General features: G+C 34.6%; 2 protein-coding genes across 2 annotated transcripts in view; one reads left to right on the forward strand and one right to left on the reverse strand.

Annotated features, from left to right (window-relative positions):
• The window catches only part of cby1 (chibby homolog 1 (Drosophila)), a 142835-nt gene that overhangs the window by 36913 nt on the left and 92370 nt on the right, over nt 1–13552 (forward strand). The gene's annotated exons all lie outside the window — the stretch shown is intronic.
• The window catches only part of gucy2cb (guanylate cyclase 2Cb), a 30802-nt gene continuing 17263 nt past the window's right edge, over nt 14–13552 (reverse strand). The window contains exons 17-27 of the mRNA XM_056469530.1: nt 11616–11748; nt 11358–11495; nt 10669–10757; nt 8141–8232; nt 7885–8040; nt 5456–5648; nt 5206–5380; nt 2404–2502; nt 2053–2147; nt 676–752; nt 14–591 (exon numbers count right to left, since the gene is read on the reverse strand). Coding sequence (XP_056325505.1) covers nt 393–591; nt 676–752; nt 2053–2147; nt 2404–2502; nt 5206–5380; nt 5456–5648; nt 7885–8040; nt 8141–8232; nt 10669–10757; nt 11358–11495; nt 11616–11748 — 1446 coding nt within the window. The 3' untranslated portion in view covers nt 14–392. The remainder of the gene's footprint in view (nt 592–675; nt 753–2052; nt 2148–2403; nt 2503–5205; nt 5381–5455; nt 5649–7884; nt 8041–8140; nt 8233–10668; nt 10758–11357; nt 11496–11615; nt 11749–13552) is intronic.

Genomic DNA, 13552 nt, shown 5'->3' on the forward strand with positions numbered 1-13552 from the left:
TTTTAAAAAAATATTTCATGTGTAAAGCATTTATTATTTCATTGAAAACATACTGTTATACACTTATGCTACACGGACAGTCACAGAGTATACTAGCAGCAGATGCACTGCAGTTGTTGTCCACAGTTTTATATAACTGAATGGTAATGCATCTGTAATTAAAGCTTAGCTTACTGGTTTGCCTGATTAGTTTATAAAGCACAACTAGTCGAAATAAATATCGAACTGAAGTTCTATATAAGACTTGATGAAACTAATAATGTTGGCTATCCGAAGACATTAGTATAAATGCCTTTTAAAAAATATAAATCCATTTATACAGTATTTACATGCAGCTGGGATTTGAATTGAAATCCAAATGCAGATGTGTCAGTGTGTTGTTCAGGTCTGTTTTACAGGTATGTGCTGAGAAAGTCACCGGTGGCCAGGTGAAGATACTCTGGCTGATCTGTGGTCTCCATTTCCACTCCGACCATGAACTTCCTGTGACGTGCTGACAGAGTCTTCCTCCTCCACAGGCCAGACGGACGCTTCTGCAGACACGTCTTTATCATTTCAGACAGGTCCTGCTGCAGATTCTGGAAGTTTTCCCTGTCAGAGAATTCAGGTTGTTGAAAACATTTTACAGACTAGTTATGAGGAATAATAAGAATGACAAGAAATTGGAAAACTCACGCTGTTGGAGGTGTTGGCAGGTTATAGTTTTCTCCTGTTACTCCTGTAAGCCAGTAAGTCATCTCTTTTCCTTTGCCCTGTAGTATATATGAGAACTGGTCATTTTAACAAACATTGTTTTTATTAATTCAAATAACGCTGAATACAATAAAACATACAAAAGCAAAATTAAATTAGAACTTAAAAATGTAAAGCAAAATAAAGGTAGACAAACAATAGAATTACTAAAGCTTAATAATAACTAATTATTAACATACATTTTTTAGGTGCCTTTCATGATAATTAAGATCAACTTGCAAGTAATCTTTAAAGAAACACTCCACTTTTTTGGAAATAGGCTTATTTAACAACTTCCAGAGAGCTGAACAGTTGAGTTTTACCATTTTTGAATCCATTCAGATGAACTCCAGGTTTGGCTGGAGCACTTTTAGCTTAGATTAGCATAGGTCATTGAATCAGATTAGACCATTAGCATCTCCTCAAAAAATTCACAAAATTATTTTTTGATAATTTGGCCATTTAAAGATTGATTCTTCCTTAGTTACATCATGTACTAAAACACAGAAAATTAATAGTTGGTATTTTCTAGGTTGTTATGTCTAATAACTATACTCACATTTTGGCGTTATAAAGAAACGTTGCTGCTGTTTCATGCAGCAGGCGCAATGATAAAATAAGAGGCAGTATAGCTAAAGACCCTCGTCCCTGTACTGAGCAAAATAATACATAGCTGGATCATAGAAAATGAGGATTTAAGAATGTGTGCAGGAGTATACATCTAAAGAACATCAGACCGTGAGAAGCAAATATTGGATGCTTTATAACATTTGACTGGGAGCCAGAGCAGATTGTAAAATAGAGGAGACTAAAAAGTAAAAAATTACAATAATCCACACATGTGGATTAGGGAAATTAGTAATTAGGGAATGTACAAAAATAGCAGTGGTGTTTGTTGTTACAGAAGGACAGAGACGGTTTATATTTCGAAAGTGAAAGTAGGCAGATCAGTGTTATTAATGTGATTTTTAAAAGATAGCGTTGCGTTTAACCTGCAATGAAGGAGAGTCTGCTTATCAATAAACAGAGAAATACTAGATTTCATATGAGAGGGATTTCAGTTTGACACCGTTGCGTTTCAAAAAAATGTGATAACCAGGTATTTATTTCTGCCAGAAAATTTTACAGAGAATATGAAGAAAAGACAGAATTAGGAAAAGAGGACGTAAAAAGCGAGGGACCAAAACAGAGCCTTGGGGAACACCTGCATCAACTTTGATAATTCTGATTTTTCAAAATTATTATTATTTTTTTTTTAATTCAGTTAAATAAAAATTCAGGTTAACGATAATATTAAAATAATGATAGTCAATCACAGACCTTTAGGAAAGTTTCTCCTCTTTCTTCATACTCAAACTTGCAGTCTGTGCGCTGGAGAATGTTGATAGTTGACTGACTCACATGAATTCGTAGCGCTGCAATGAGGAGAACAACGAAGAATAAAAAATATACAAAGACTGATGCCTAATTAAGTAAGCTAGCAAATGGATTTACAGTATCTACTGACAATAATTTTTTTTTGATCATTTACTAAATATTATTAACTGAATTTTCTGCATTATATTACTGCACTTCAGTCTTTGGTATCACACAATTGTTATAATATGCTGATTCTGTACTTTAATATTCAAAATGGTTGAGCAGTTACATAGTAAAAACTTTTTTACTCACGTAGACCAGTAGACTCCATACGAGATGCTGTATTGACGGTGTCTCCAAACAGGCAGTATCGGGGCATCTTAATTCCCACAACACCAGCAGCACAGGGTCCTGCACACATGCAACATTAATAATAATATATAACATAACATTAATATTAACATGTAATATTAATATATAACACAGAAGATATACATGAATATATAAAGCTGTGTTTTAAATTTCTTTCAAAAATAAAATTTACACTCGGCAAGAACATCTTATAGTAATATAGTAGCATATACTTTCATGTTTTTGTAAAGTTTCACCTAAAGACAACATTGCCAAAAACATCACTGTTCACATGTGCAGACGTGTTATTTACTTCATAAACAAACACTAGATGGCATAGTCTGAACACGTAATTAGGTAAAAACTTCAATCCTTTTTTAATAGTGTTTTTAAGCCAACAAAAATTGGTAAATGCACCTTTTTAATGGGTCATGACAGATTTTTTGGCTACACTTTATCTTAAGGTGTCTGTTACGGTGTAACAATTAGTTTAAATACTGAGTAAACTGAATCAACTACATGTGCTTACTGTATAGTTAGGGTTGAGATAAGGGTTTTGTTTGCACGTAATTATGGTTAATTAATTGTGATCACTATAGTAAGTGCATGGAACATGTGTAATGACACCAAAGTGTTTCCTATTTTTTTATATAAATATATGATGGTTCACTTATGTTTTAATATTTTCAACACAGCACCAACACTTCCTTGCTTTTGCACAGTGCTGTATTGTGGTTAGTGTTCAACACTGTCCAAACTAAAGCTTCATTCATAGACAAAGCATCATAAAATGATTAACTTTTATATATTGAATGCAATTGCTGTCAGGTGAGTTGAATAACAGTTAGTGGAGCTTATTATCTGGAGGCAGAGTCTATCTACCATTTTGACATCACATGCCATTATTGGCAAACCATCATTTTACAGCTTTTAATAATACTAACATAATATGTGAGTAATTATACTTCAAACATTATAGAGACTGATTAAAAGCTGCTCATTTTGTTTAGATAATTCAGAGACATTGGAATACCTTTTTAATCATGTTACCATTCAAAGAAGTTTAGGTGAGACTTATCTTTGAATATCCAAGAAAAAAATAGTTATAGTTGGTATGTTTTAATATATTTTGAACCAAAAAGAATATCTGTGGAATTATCTTTTGATTTTATTTGGCAAATTTTCATATATTCATAAAAGTAGAATAATAGAATAATTTTAGAACAGTAGAATAATTCTACACCCTGTTTTAAAGAATTTACGTGTGTTTTCATTTGTGTATTGTTGTGTACAGTTCTCATCAATGTATTCATAGTAAAAAAAAATACAATCATAGCTGCAAAAGATTTAAGATTGTTAACTAGTGAACATGATTTCTAGGCTATATAATATATGTAGTCTCTGATATACTGACGTTGTAGTTATATTCTTTTAGTTGCAAAATAGTTTTCCATACGATATCTGAAATGTAAATTATAAACTTGCATTTAATTGATTTTTTTTGGGGTTATCTTGTTAGAAGTGTATGTTTGTTGTGGTTGTTTCTAATAAAAATGACAACTTAATTATTACAACTTAATTAAATGAAGGCTTTGTTGATAACGAGGAGGATATTTTATTAATTTAAACATGCAGGATGTTTTAATGGAACAAAAACCCACTTACAATGGGGAAAATAAGCTTTGAACACGTCATGTTTTTTTCCTGGGAATAATGTTTCTAAAGGAGCTGTTGACATGAAATTGAACCAGATTTTGGAAAGAAGCCAAACAATACAAACAAAAAAAAAATCTGAAAAATGAGTTGTGTGTAATAACAATGAAATGATACATGGAGAATATACTAAACTACTGAAATGTATTTAATACTTTTTCTAAAGTTTTTTTTGGTGATGGCAGCTTAAAGACACCTCTCATATGGAGAATGAAGTCACATGAATTGCTCAGGTGAGAGTTTTTCAGAGACTTCGACAGAGTGTAAAAATCTTGATGGTTCTGTGGGTTTCGTCTATCCAAACTGATCTTTATTTTGTATTTAATATTGGATTTAAATCAGGTGATTGGCTGGGCCATTCTGCAGCTTGATTTTCTTTCTCTGAAAGCATTTGAGAGTTTCCTTGGATCATTGTCTTGCTGAAATGTCCACTCTGGTTTCATCTTCTTAATCCTGGTAATGTAGATGTTGAACTGAAGCAGCGAATATTAATTTACAATGACTAAGGGCAGAGGGTTGCTAATAAACTACTGAGAGATTTCAGGTGCTGTCTGGGCTTTCACTGCCTTTTTACACCTCCCTTTCTTCATTTGTTCAATACTTTTTCCTGTGTCATTTCATTTTATTATGCATGACTTAATTTGAAAACTAATTCGATTTGTTACCTTTGCATTTATAGATTTCTTTGGTTTTTACAAACATCAGTGGAAAATTTGAAGTCAATGGCACCTTTAGAAATGTGTTTTCTGAGAAAAATGATGATTGTTCAATACTTATTTTCCCCAGTGTATTTATATAAAAAAACTTTGATTTCTCATGTAATGAGCACTTTAATTATCCAATCAGCCAATCACATTAGGAATGCCGACACGATCAAGATGATCTGTCGAAACTAAGCATCAGAATGGAGAAATAAATTGTTTAAAGTGGATGCAGTTTTTGACAACCCTTCTCTCTATCCCTTTATTTTAAACATGCATTTTTTTGCAGCTGTGCCTTTAATAAATGTCCTCTGCTATGTTTGAGTGTCGTACAAAAAATAACTGTTACCTGAATGCACACCGATACGGATCCACACAGGGATGCCAGGAAGATGGCTCAACTGTATTGTGCCCATAAAGGCCAAGATGTCCAGCGCCATGAGGCAAATATCCTTAGCATGCCTGTTCCCGTTGCGTCGAGGAAGACCAGATACCACCATGTACGCATCCCCAATCGTCTCTACCTGAAATAAACACACAGGGTCACCTGGAATGACGGGAAAATGAATTGAGAGCCACTGATCATTCGTGCAAAATACCTTATAGACGTCATGATTGTCAAGGATACTGTCGAAGTTTTTGTAGATGTCATTGAGCATGTCCACCACCTCCATGGGTGTGCTGAAGTGGCACAATGTGGTGAAGCCCACAATGTCACTGAAGTAGATGGTGACCTCATCAAAGAGCTCAGGCTCCACTTTCCCCGTTTCCTTCAGAGAGCGAACAACAGGCCTGCAGCACATCCATAATAATAATTTAATAAGTTAAATAATAATAATCTAATTACTTGATAATAGTAATTAAGGATATTTATAGTCTGTGTACTTAATGATATTCAGGCTTAATAAGTGGATTGGTATATCTGGTACGGTGTTTAACTGGTCTCACTGACCACTCACAGTTTGTCAGTTAGGGTGGTCATGGATCTCAGACTGTCCCACTGTGCCAGGGTGTCCCCCAAGGATCTGTCCTTGGCCCACTCCTATTTAGTATCTACATGTTGCAGCTTGGACAGATCATGCATAAATTTGGCCTGGGGTATCACTGCTATGCTGATGACACATAGATTTACATCAATGCTCGCCCTGATCTCACCTCTGCCACGTCAGTTTTATCTGCCTGTTTACTGGACCTTGGGGTGCTTTTTGATGCATAGCTTAGTTTTAATTTGCACTTCAAACCCTTGACTAAAATAGCCTTCTTTCACCTACGTAACATTGCGCAGATTAGACCTTTTTTATCACGGCCTGATGTGGAAAGGCTTATGCATGCCTTTATCACACCACGTCTTGACTTCTGTAACTCACTCTTCAGGGGCCTACCAGCAAGCTCTCTGAGACATTTACTGTACATTCAAAATTCTGCTGCATGGGTTTTAACACATACTTCCTCGCGTCACCATATTACTCCGGTACTTCAGCAACTTCACTGGCTTCCTGTTAAATCACGTATTGATTTTAAGACTCTAATTTTAACATACAAAGCAGTGCATGGGCTAGGACCTGATTACATTTGTGACCTGGTAACTCTGGCCGCTCCCACCCGCAGTCTTCGTTCTTCATCTGCAATCTTGCTGTATCAGCCACGCTGTAAACTGAAGACTATGGGTGGTCGTACTTTTTCGTACAGTGCGCCTAAGTTATGGAATGACCTACCCACCAGCATCAGGAATGCTGTTTCTCTGGAATGTTCTTAAACTTCTTAAGATTCACCTTTTTACCGTTGCTTTTAACTTTAAATTGATTATTTTTGTTAATTTTATCATCCAATTGTATTAATCGTTCATATTTTATTGTGGTCTTTTTATTTTTTGACTGTTTTTTATTGTTCTGCTTTGTTTGCCTTGTATCTCTGTTAGCGCTTTGGGACTGAGAAAAGCGCATTATAAATTAAATGTATTATTAATATTATTCATATTCTGTGTACTTTTGTCTAAATGAAACTAAACAGAGTATACATAATTTTTCAGATTTTTACAATTACTTTCAAAGAAACATTTATGTTAAATGTGTACACAATTGTGGTGTACAAATGATGGACTTGGTAATGTATGGTCTATATTAAGATGTCAGAAATATGCAATCTATTAAGATTAATTAGGGTCAAAAAATAATAATAAAAATATGTATTTATTGAAATAAATCATTTTACATTTTCGCACAGTTTTGTTGTTGAATATGGGTGATTCTAGAATTGTGGGTACATTTTGCATCTCCAAAAAAACCTTTATATTATTTTTCAAAAACAATTGTTTTGTACAATACCATGAATCATATCAAGCTATCTCTAAAAATAAGGTTGTTATGCATGTTTAGAAACAAATATAAACGTAAAGGAAATCATTATAGCTATTTATACTAACTGCCTCCTAAATTTTACATTCAGCTTCAATCATCATTAAATAATTAAGCGTAATTTTTATTTTTATTGTGTGTTTACTATTTGCCTGAAACATCTATTTTCTGAATTACTTGTCATTTCAGCTAAAAAAAAAAACACATTTGGTGTCTGTCTATGTGTTTTGGGCAACTCTGTTACACTGACTAACATGCTCTTTATAGCATGTGACTTGCTCCAAGTGATTCCTTTGGCAGGAATCTTTGGAAGGCATTAAGGCAGGTCATTTTTTTCTCATTCATTTGTAGAACATGTTTAGAATAGAAGATTAATTTTGTCAACTGTTATTGTGATATTTCAGTGGATAGGAAAAACAGAAATACTAACCAGAATCCAGTGTGTTACACTAAAAAAAAATGACTTTTGCTGCTTGTTCAAACTACTTTGACACAATTCTTCAGGTTTTTGGGGGGACAACTTGTTTTATGCTCAATCCACATAAATTATTATAAATGATGAAGTTAACTTGATCAATTTGGGTTGGGGAACCCAGATTTTTTTTAAACATACTGATATTTGGTAAATCTGTAATTCTGCCTGTGCTGTGTTTTTGTGTGCGTTGTGTTCAGACCCAGGCAGAAGCATGAAGTTTAGACAGTCGGCTCGGTCTCTCTCCGCCTTGTACAGAGCTGTGCGTTCCTCAACCAGCCGCTCCAGATTACGGGAATACATCTGCAGCCGGCGGATCAGATTCTCCATGTAGCTCTCATGCTCCTGGTTGTCCCGACTATTCAAAATCAAACAAAATAATCATTTATTAGAGAGATTACAGGCCTTTTTATTTTGTGTTTATTGGCTATCCCCACTGTAAACATGTAAAAAGTGACCTGACAATCTTCCATAGAGCGATTTCTATCTTCTTGAAGTCTGGTCTTCTGTCTGGGTCCTCGTCCCAACAATTTCTGATCAGCATGCACACCTGAAGAAACATGACACCCAGTACAGCGTCAAGTAAAATCGGATGTATCATTGCTGACCACATTTGTATTAAAGACATAGTTCACCCAAAACTAATAGGTGTGTCATCATTTCCTCACCCTTTACTTGTTCCAAACCTGAATGACTTTCTTTCTTCTCTTGAACATTAAGAAGATATTTTGAAGAAAGCTGAAAACCTGAGACTGTCGACTTCCATAGTTTGTTTTTCCTGGTATGAGAGGCAATAGTTACAGGTTTTTAGCTTTCTTCAAAATATCTACTTGTGTTCAACAGAAGAAATAAATGCATACAAGTTTGGAACCACTTGAGGGTGAGTAAATAGTGAGCAATTTTTTTTATTTTTTAATGAACTGTCCCTTTAAGTACTCATTCATTTTCATTTCAGCTTAGTCCCTTTATTAATCCGGGGTCGCCACAGCAAAATGAACCACCAACTTATCCAGCACGTTTTTACGCAGCGGATGCCCTTCCAGCCGCAACCCATCTCTGGGAAACATCCACACACACATTACGGACAATTTAGCTTACCTAATTCACCTGTACCGTATGTCTTTGGACTGTGGGGGAAACCGGAGCACCCAGAGGAAACCCATGCGAACGCAGGAAGAACATGCAAACTCCACACAGAAAAGCCAACTGACCCAGCCAAGGCTCAAACCAGCAACATTCTTGCTGTGAGGCGACAGCACTACCTTCTGCGCCACTGCGTCGCCTTCCCTTTAAGTATATATATATTTTGTATTTGTACTGTATAACTTTTGAGATGGGCCCCATCGTGATCTGTTGAATATTAATAAATAACTTTGCAACTACAGTTAACTAGCAGTTATCAGAATGTAACAATGTTAAAACTTCCCACTTGAAGGGATAAAGGCAAACATTTAACAAACTATTTTATAAAATAAACACAAAAACAAAAGTAAAGCGGCAGCCCCTCATGGACAACTGCTGCACACACAAACAAAACTGCAGCATAAAATTCTCATCTTCCACTGTCATCCACGGCTTTCATTTCTTCTCCACTCGTCACACAGAGCATTAGTAGACTGTCTATTTAATATCTTTATTTAGATTGTTCCTTTAGATCAGGGGTTACCAACCCTGTTCCTGGAGAGCTACCTTCCTGCAGAATTCAGCTCCAACCCTGATCAAACACACCTGAACCTAATTAATTAGGACCTGAAGCAGCACTTAATAATTACAGATAGCAGATAGGTGCGTTTGGTCAGGGTTGCAAGTGAAATCTGCAGGAAGGTAGCTCTCCAGAAAAAGGGTTGGATTTATATGGAGTCAGATCAGTCTCAAAAATAATATATTTACAAAATCCAATTCGTAAATTTAAAACACAATTTGTAAAATACACAAATCCAATTCATACATTCAAAACATGATTCACAAATACACAAATCCAAGTTTTAAATTCAAAACACGATTAAAAAAATATACAAATCCACTTTGGAAATTCAAAATGCAATTTAAAAATACACAAATCCAATTCATTCATTCAAAACATGATTTGTAAATGAACAAACCTAATTCATATATTCAAAACACAGTTCAGAAATACACAAATCCAGATTGTAAATTTAAAACATGATTCAGAAATACATAAATCCAATCCATTTAGTGAAATTATTTATGATTTGTACTTGTGGCTTCACAAATTGTGTGTTGTATTTATGAATTGTGATTTGAATTTACACATTTTGTAAATGTAAATTGTGCTGTGCATATATGCATTTTATTTTGTAAATGTATTATTTTTGAGACTGATCTGGCTTCATAGATTTGCAGTTACATTTGTAAGATCATATATCGGTTAACATCAGTAAAAGGTTACCTGAAGTGCTTTCAAATGAGCAGCTTTTATTAATAAGTAACATATAATTTCAAGTGAAAAAAGAAAAGAGGGTTGGATATAGAGTAATCACTGCTCCTTTTCAAACTGGCCAATAACATTACTTTTATATCACAGCTCTCCCAGTCAGAGTTGTTAAGCTTTTTGAGGTTCCTTCCCATGTTCATTCATTCATTTTCTTTTTGGCATAGTCCCTTTATTAATCGGTTCGCCACAGCGGAATAAACTGCCAACTTATCCAGCATATGTTTTACACAGCTGATGCCCTTCCAGGCGCAACCCAACACTGAAAAGCACCCATACACACTCTTTCACACACATACACTACAGTCAATTTAGCTTATTCAATTCACCTGTACTGCATGTCTTTGGACTGTAGGGGAAACCGGAGCACCCAGAGGAAACCCACGCAAACCCAAGGAGAACATGCAAACTCCACAAAGAAATGCCAACTGACCCAGCCAGCCGGGGTTCTTGCTGTGAGGCGTGAGGCTGCTTTTAGCACAAGTAACAATTTGCATACGAGTCAAACACATGCATAAATACACACAAACATACCTCTTCTTCGCTTTCACTGGTGCTCTCAAGGTTTAGATCAGGCCTGAAGAACGAGGTTGTACTAGGGTATTGCACTCTGGCCAGTTTCTCTGGTGAAGAAAAGTGGATTAATTAAAGGTCTGTTAACCTAAAAATAAAAATAAATCTAAATTTTGTCAGTGAAAACAACTGGTGAATTTTTTTTTTTGAATATCCTGGTCACTAGTTTCAATATAATGAAAATAAATGAGGACTGGGGCTATCAAGCTCATGTGAGAAAACAAATGACTGCATATATTTTATTTAAGATCATTTATTTTAGATTTTAGATAATAGAACTACTATTTTAAACGTAAACATTGCATGTAGCATAAATAAATCCATCTCTGTCCTGCTGAAAAAAATGGTTGTAATGGATTTATTGGCTAAAATGAAAATTATATTGGTTTTAATTAAAATTCCAGTGATCCTGTTTGGCCTTTAAAGTAAGTTTTTTTATCCTTCTATTGGTGGCATGTTAACGCCAATAAATCCTAATGGAATATGTCTCAAAACACACTAAACCCTTAAAACGTACATGATTTGTTGGTTAAAACGTTGTGGTTTGTAATGGTAATTGTAGTGGAAAGCATTAGAATCTTTTGTGATTTTTTTCTCAGCAGGGTGGTGATAGAGTATTTTATGTGACTGTCTATAAATTATCCTCTCACCAGCACGATCAGAGCAGGTGTTTGTGTAGAATGTGCACTTCCTCATCATGATCTCCTGTGATATAATGGCGAAACTGTACACATCTCCTTTCTGGGAGATGCCCGGCTTCCTCAAGTGTTCAGGGGCCGTCCACAAATCTGAGTCGGAAACATGAACAGGGAAATTAACGCAAGCAAATGGTTAATGGTTAAATCACTACTGGTTTATATATCAGTGTAGGGATTCTTTGTCAGGATAATGATAAACCGCCCTTTCACCTTCACTGGGACTGAGAATTGTGTTGAAGCCAAAGTCTGCAATCTTCACCACCATACGGTTGTCAACCACGCAGTTAGTGGATTTAAGGCGTCCATGAACGGCAATATTGCTTGTGTGGAGATAAGACATGCCCTAAAGAAAAGAAAATAGTTAATACAAGAAATTGTGCAAGTATAGTACATTTAAATTATTAATGATAGATGCATATGTCAAATACAAAAAGGGGATTCAAGCATCAACCTAGCCAGAATGTTCTTCTATTAATGTTAGTTTTTGGTTCCTAAAACATTTCTTTTAAGGGTTGTTTTTGGTTTGTCAAGAACGTGTTCTTCAATAATTAATTTTGGATTGTAGAATGTTACTTTAATGTTGGCCAATGACAGATTTTTTTTTGCTTTTTTTTTTTTTTAAATAGCATTTTGTTATGGTAGAATGTTACTATAATTTCCCCCCAAAATATTATTACATAATAATTGTTATTAAAATAAATATTAGAACATTATTTTTGGTAAGTATTTAAAAAATAAATCAGATTTTCTTTGGTTTTCTTGAATATTATACTAATGTTGCCTTGATGCAACAAAAAAGCCTAATAAAAAATAACGTTCCTAGAACATTTCCTTTAAAGGAATATTTTCTACAGGATGATTTACAATAATATATTTGTGCATATACATTACATTCGTCAAAACCAAAGTGAAAACTGGAATTAATATAACAAAAAAACTGAAGATCACAGTCCAAAAATTATTCTTTCATTAATTTTCTTTTCGGCTTAGTCCCTTTATTAATCTGGGGTCACCACAGAAGAATGAACCACCAACTTATCCAACACATGTTTTACGCAGCAAATGCTGCGTAAAATCGAGAAACACAATAAAAATAGAAAATTTAGTTTTTGATTATGTAGTTTGTATTTTTTTTTTGCAATAGCTCATTTTAATTTAATTGTATTATCTTTCTATTCCTAAAGATGGAGCGATGCGGTGGCAGGTGGCACAGTAGGTAGTGCTGTCACCTCACAGCAAGAAGGTCGCTGGTTTGAGCCTCGGATAAGGCAGTTAGCGTTTCTGTGTGGATTTTTGCGTGTTCTACCCGCATTCGCGTGGGTTTCCTCCGGGTGCTCCGGTTTCCCCCACCGTCCAAAGACATGCGTTACAGATGAATTGGGTAGGCTACAATTGTCCGTAGTGTATGAGTGTGAATTAGTATGTTTGGATGTTTCCAAGAGATAGGTTGCAGCTGGAAGGCCATCCGCTGCTTAAACATATGTTGGATAGGTTGGCGGTTCATTCTGCTGTGGCGACCCCAGATTAATAAAGGGACTAAGCCGAAAAGAAAATGAATGTATGAATGTACCAAAAAGTATTGGCTATATTCACTGAGAAATAAATAAAAATATTCATTTTCAAAAGCGGGTGTACTGTGTGTACATTTGATGACATTTAAAAAGACTCTACTTAAGGAGAGTATTGCAACCACAAAATACTAATTAAACATCAGTTTTAATTCTTTTAATATGCATATAACCTTTGCCAATTAAATTTGATGCTGACATAGCTCATCTTTGATCCATATACAGTGCTCAGCATATATGAGTACACCCCCCACAAATCTCTCACTTAAATTAATATTTTCTATAGATACAATATAATATTTGTGTATGTACATTAGATCAGTCAGTAGTAAAGCCAAATCTGGAGCTTATCTAACAAAATAACTTACAACAATGGTTCAAAAATTAAAAAAATTAATAAAATTTTCAAAAATTGCAAAAATCAAGAGAAACAAAAAATATATACAATTTTGTTGAAATGTTGTAGTTTGTCTTTTTATTTCAATATTTTGCATACATTTAAATGTATTACCTTTTTATTTCTAAAGATGTTCTGTGACTAATATACTATTTTAATAAATATCTGAACAGTATATATAG

Source organism: Danio aesculapii, chromosome 12 (genome assembly GCF_903798145.1).
Source record: "Danio aesculapii chromosome 12, fDanAes4.1, whole genome shotgun sequence".
Lineage (NCBI taxonomy): Eukaryota > Metazoa > Chordata > Actinopteri > Cypriniformes > Danionidae > Danio > Danio aesculapii.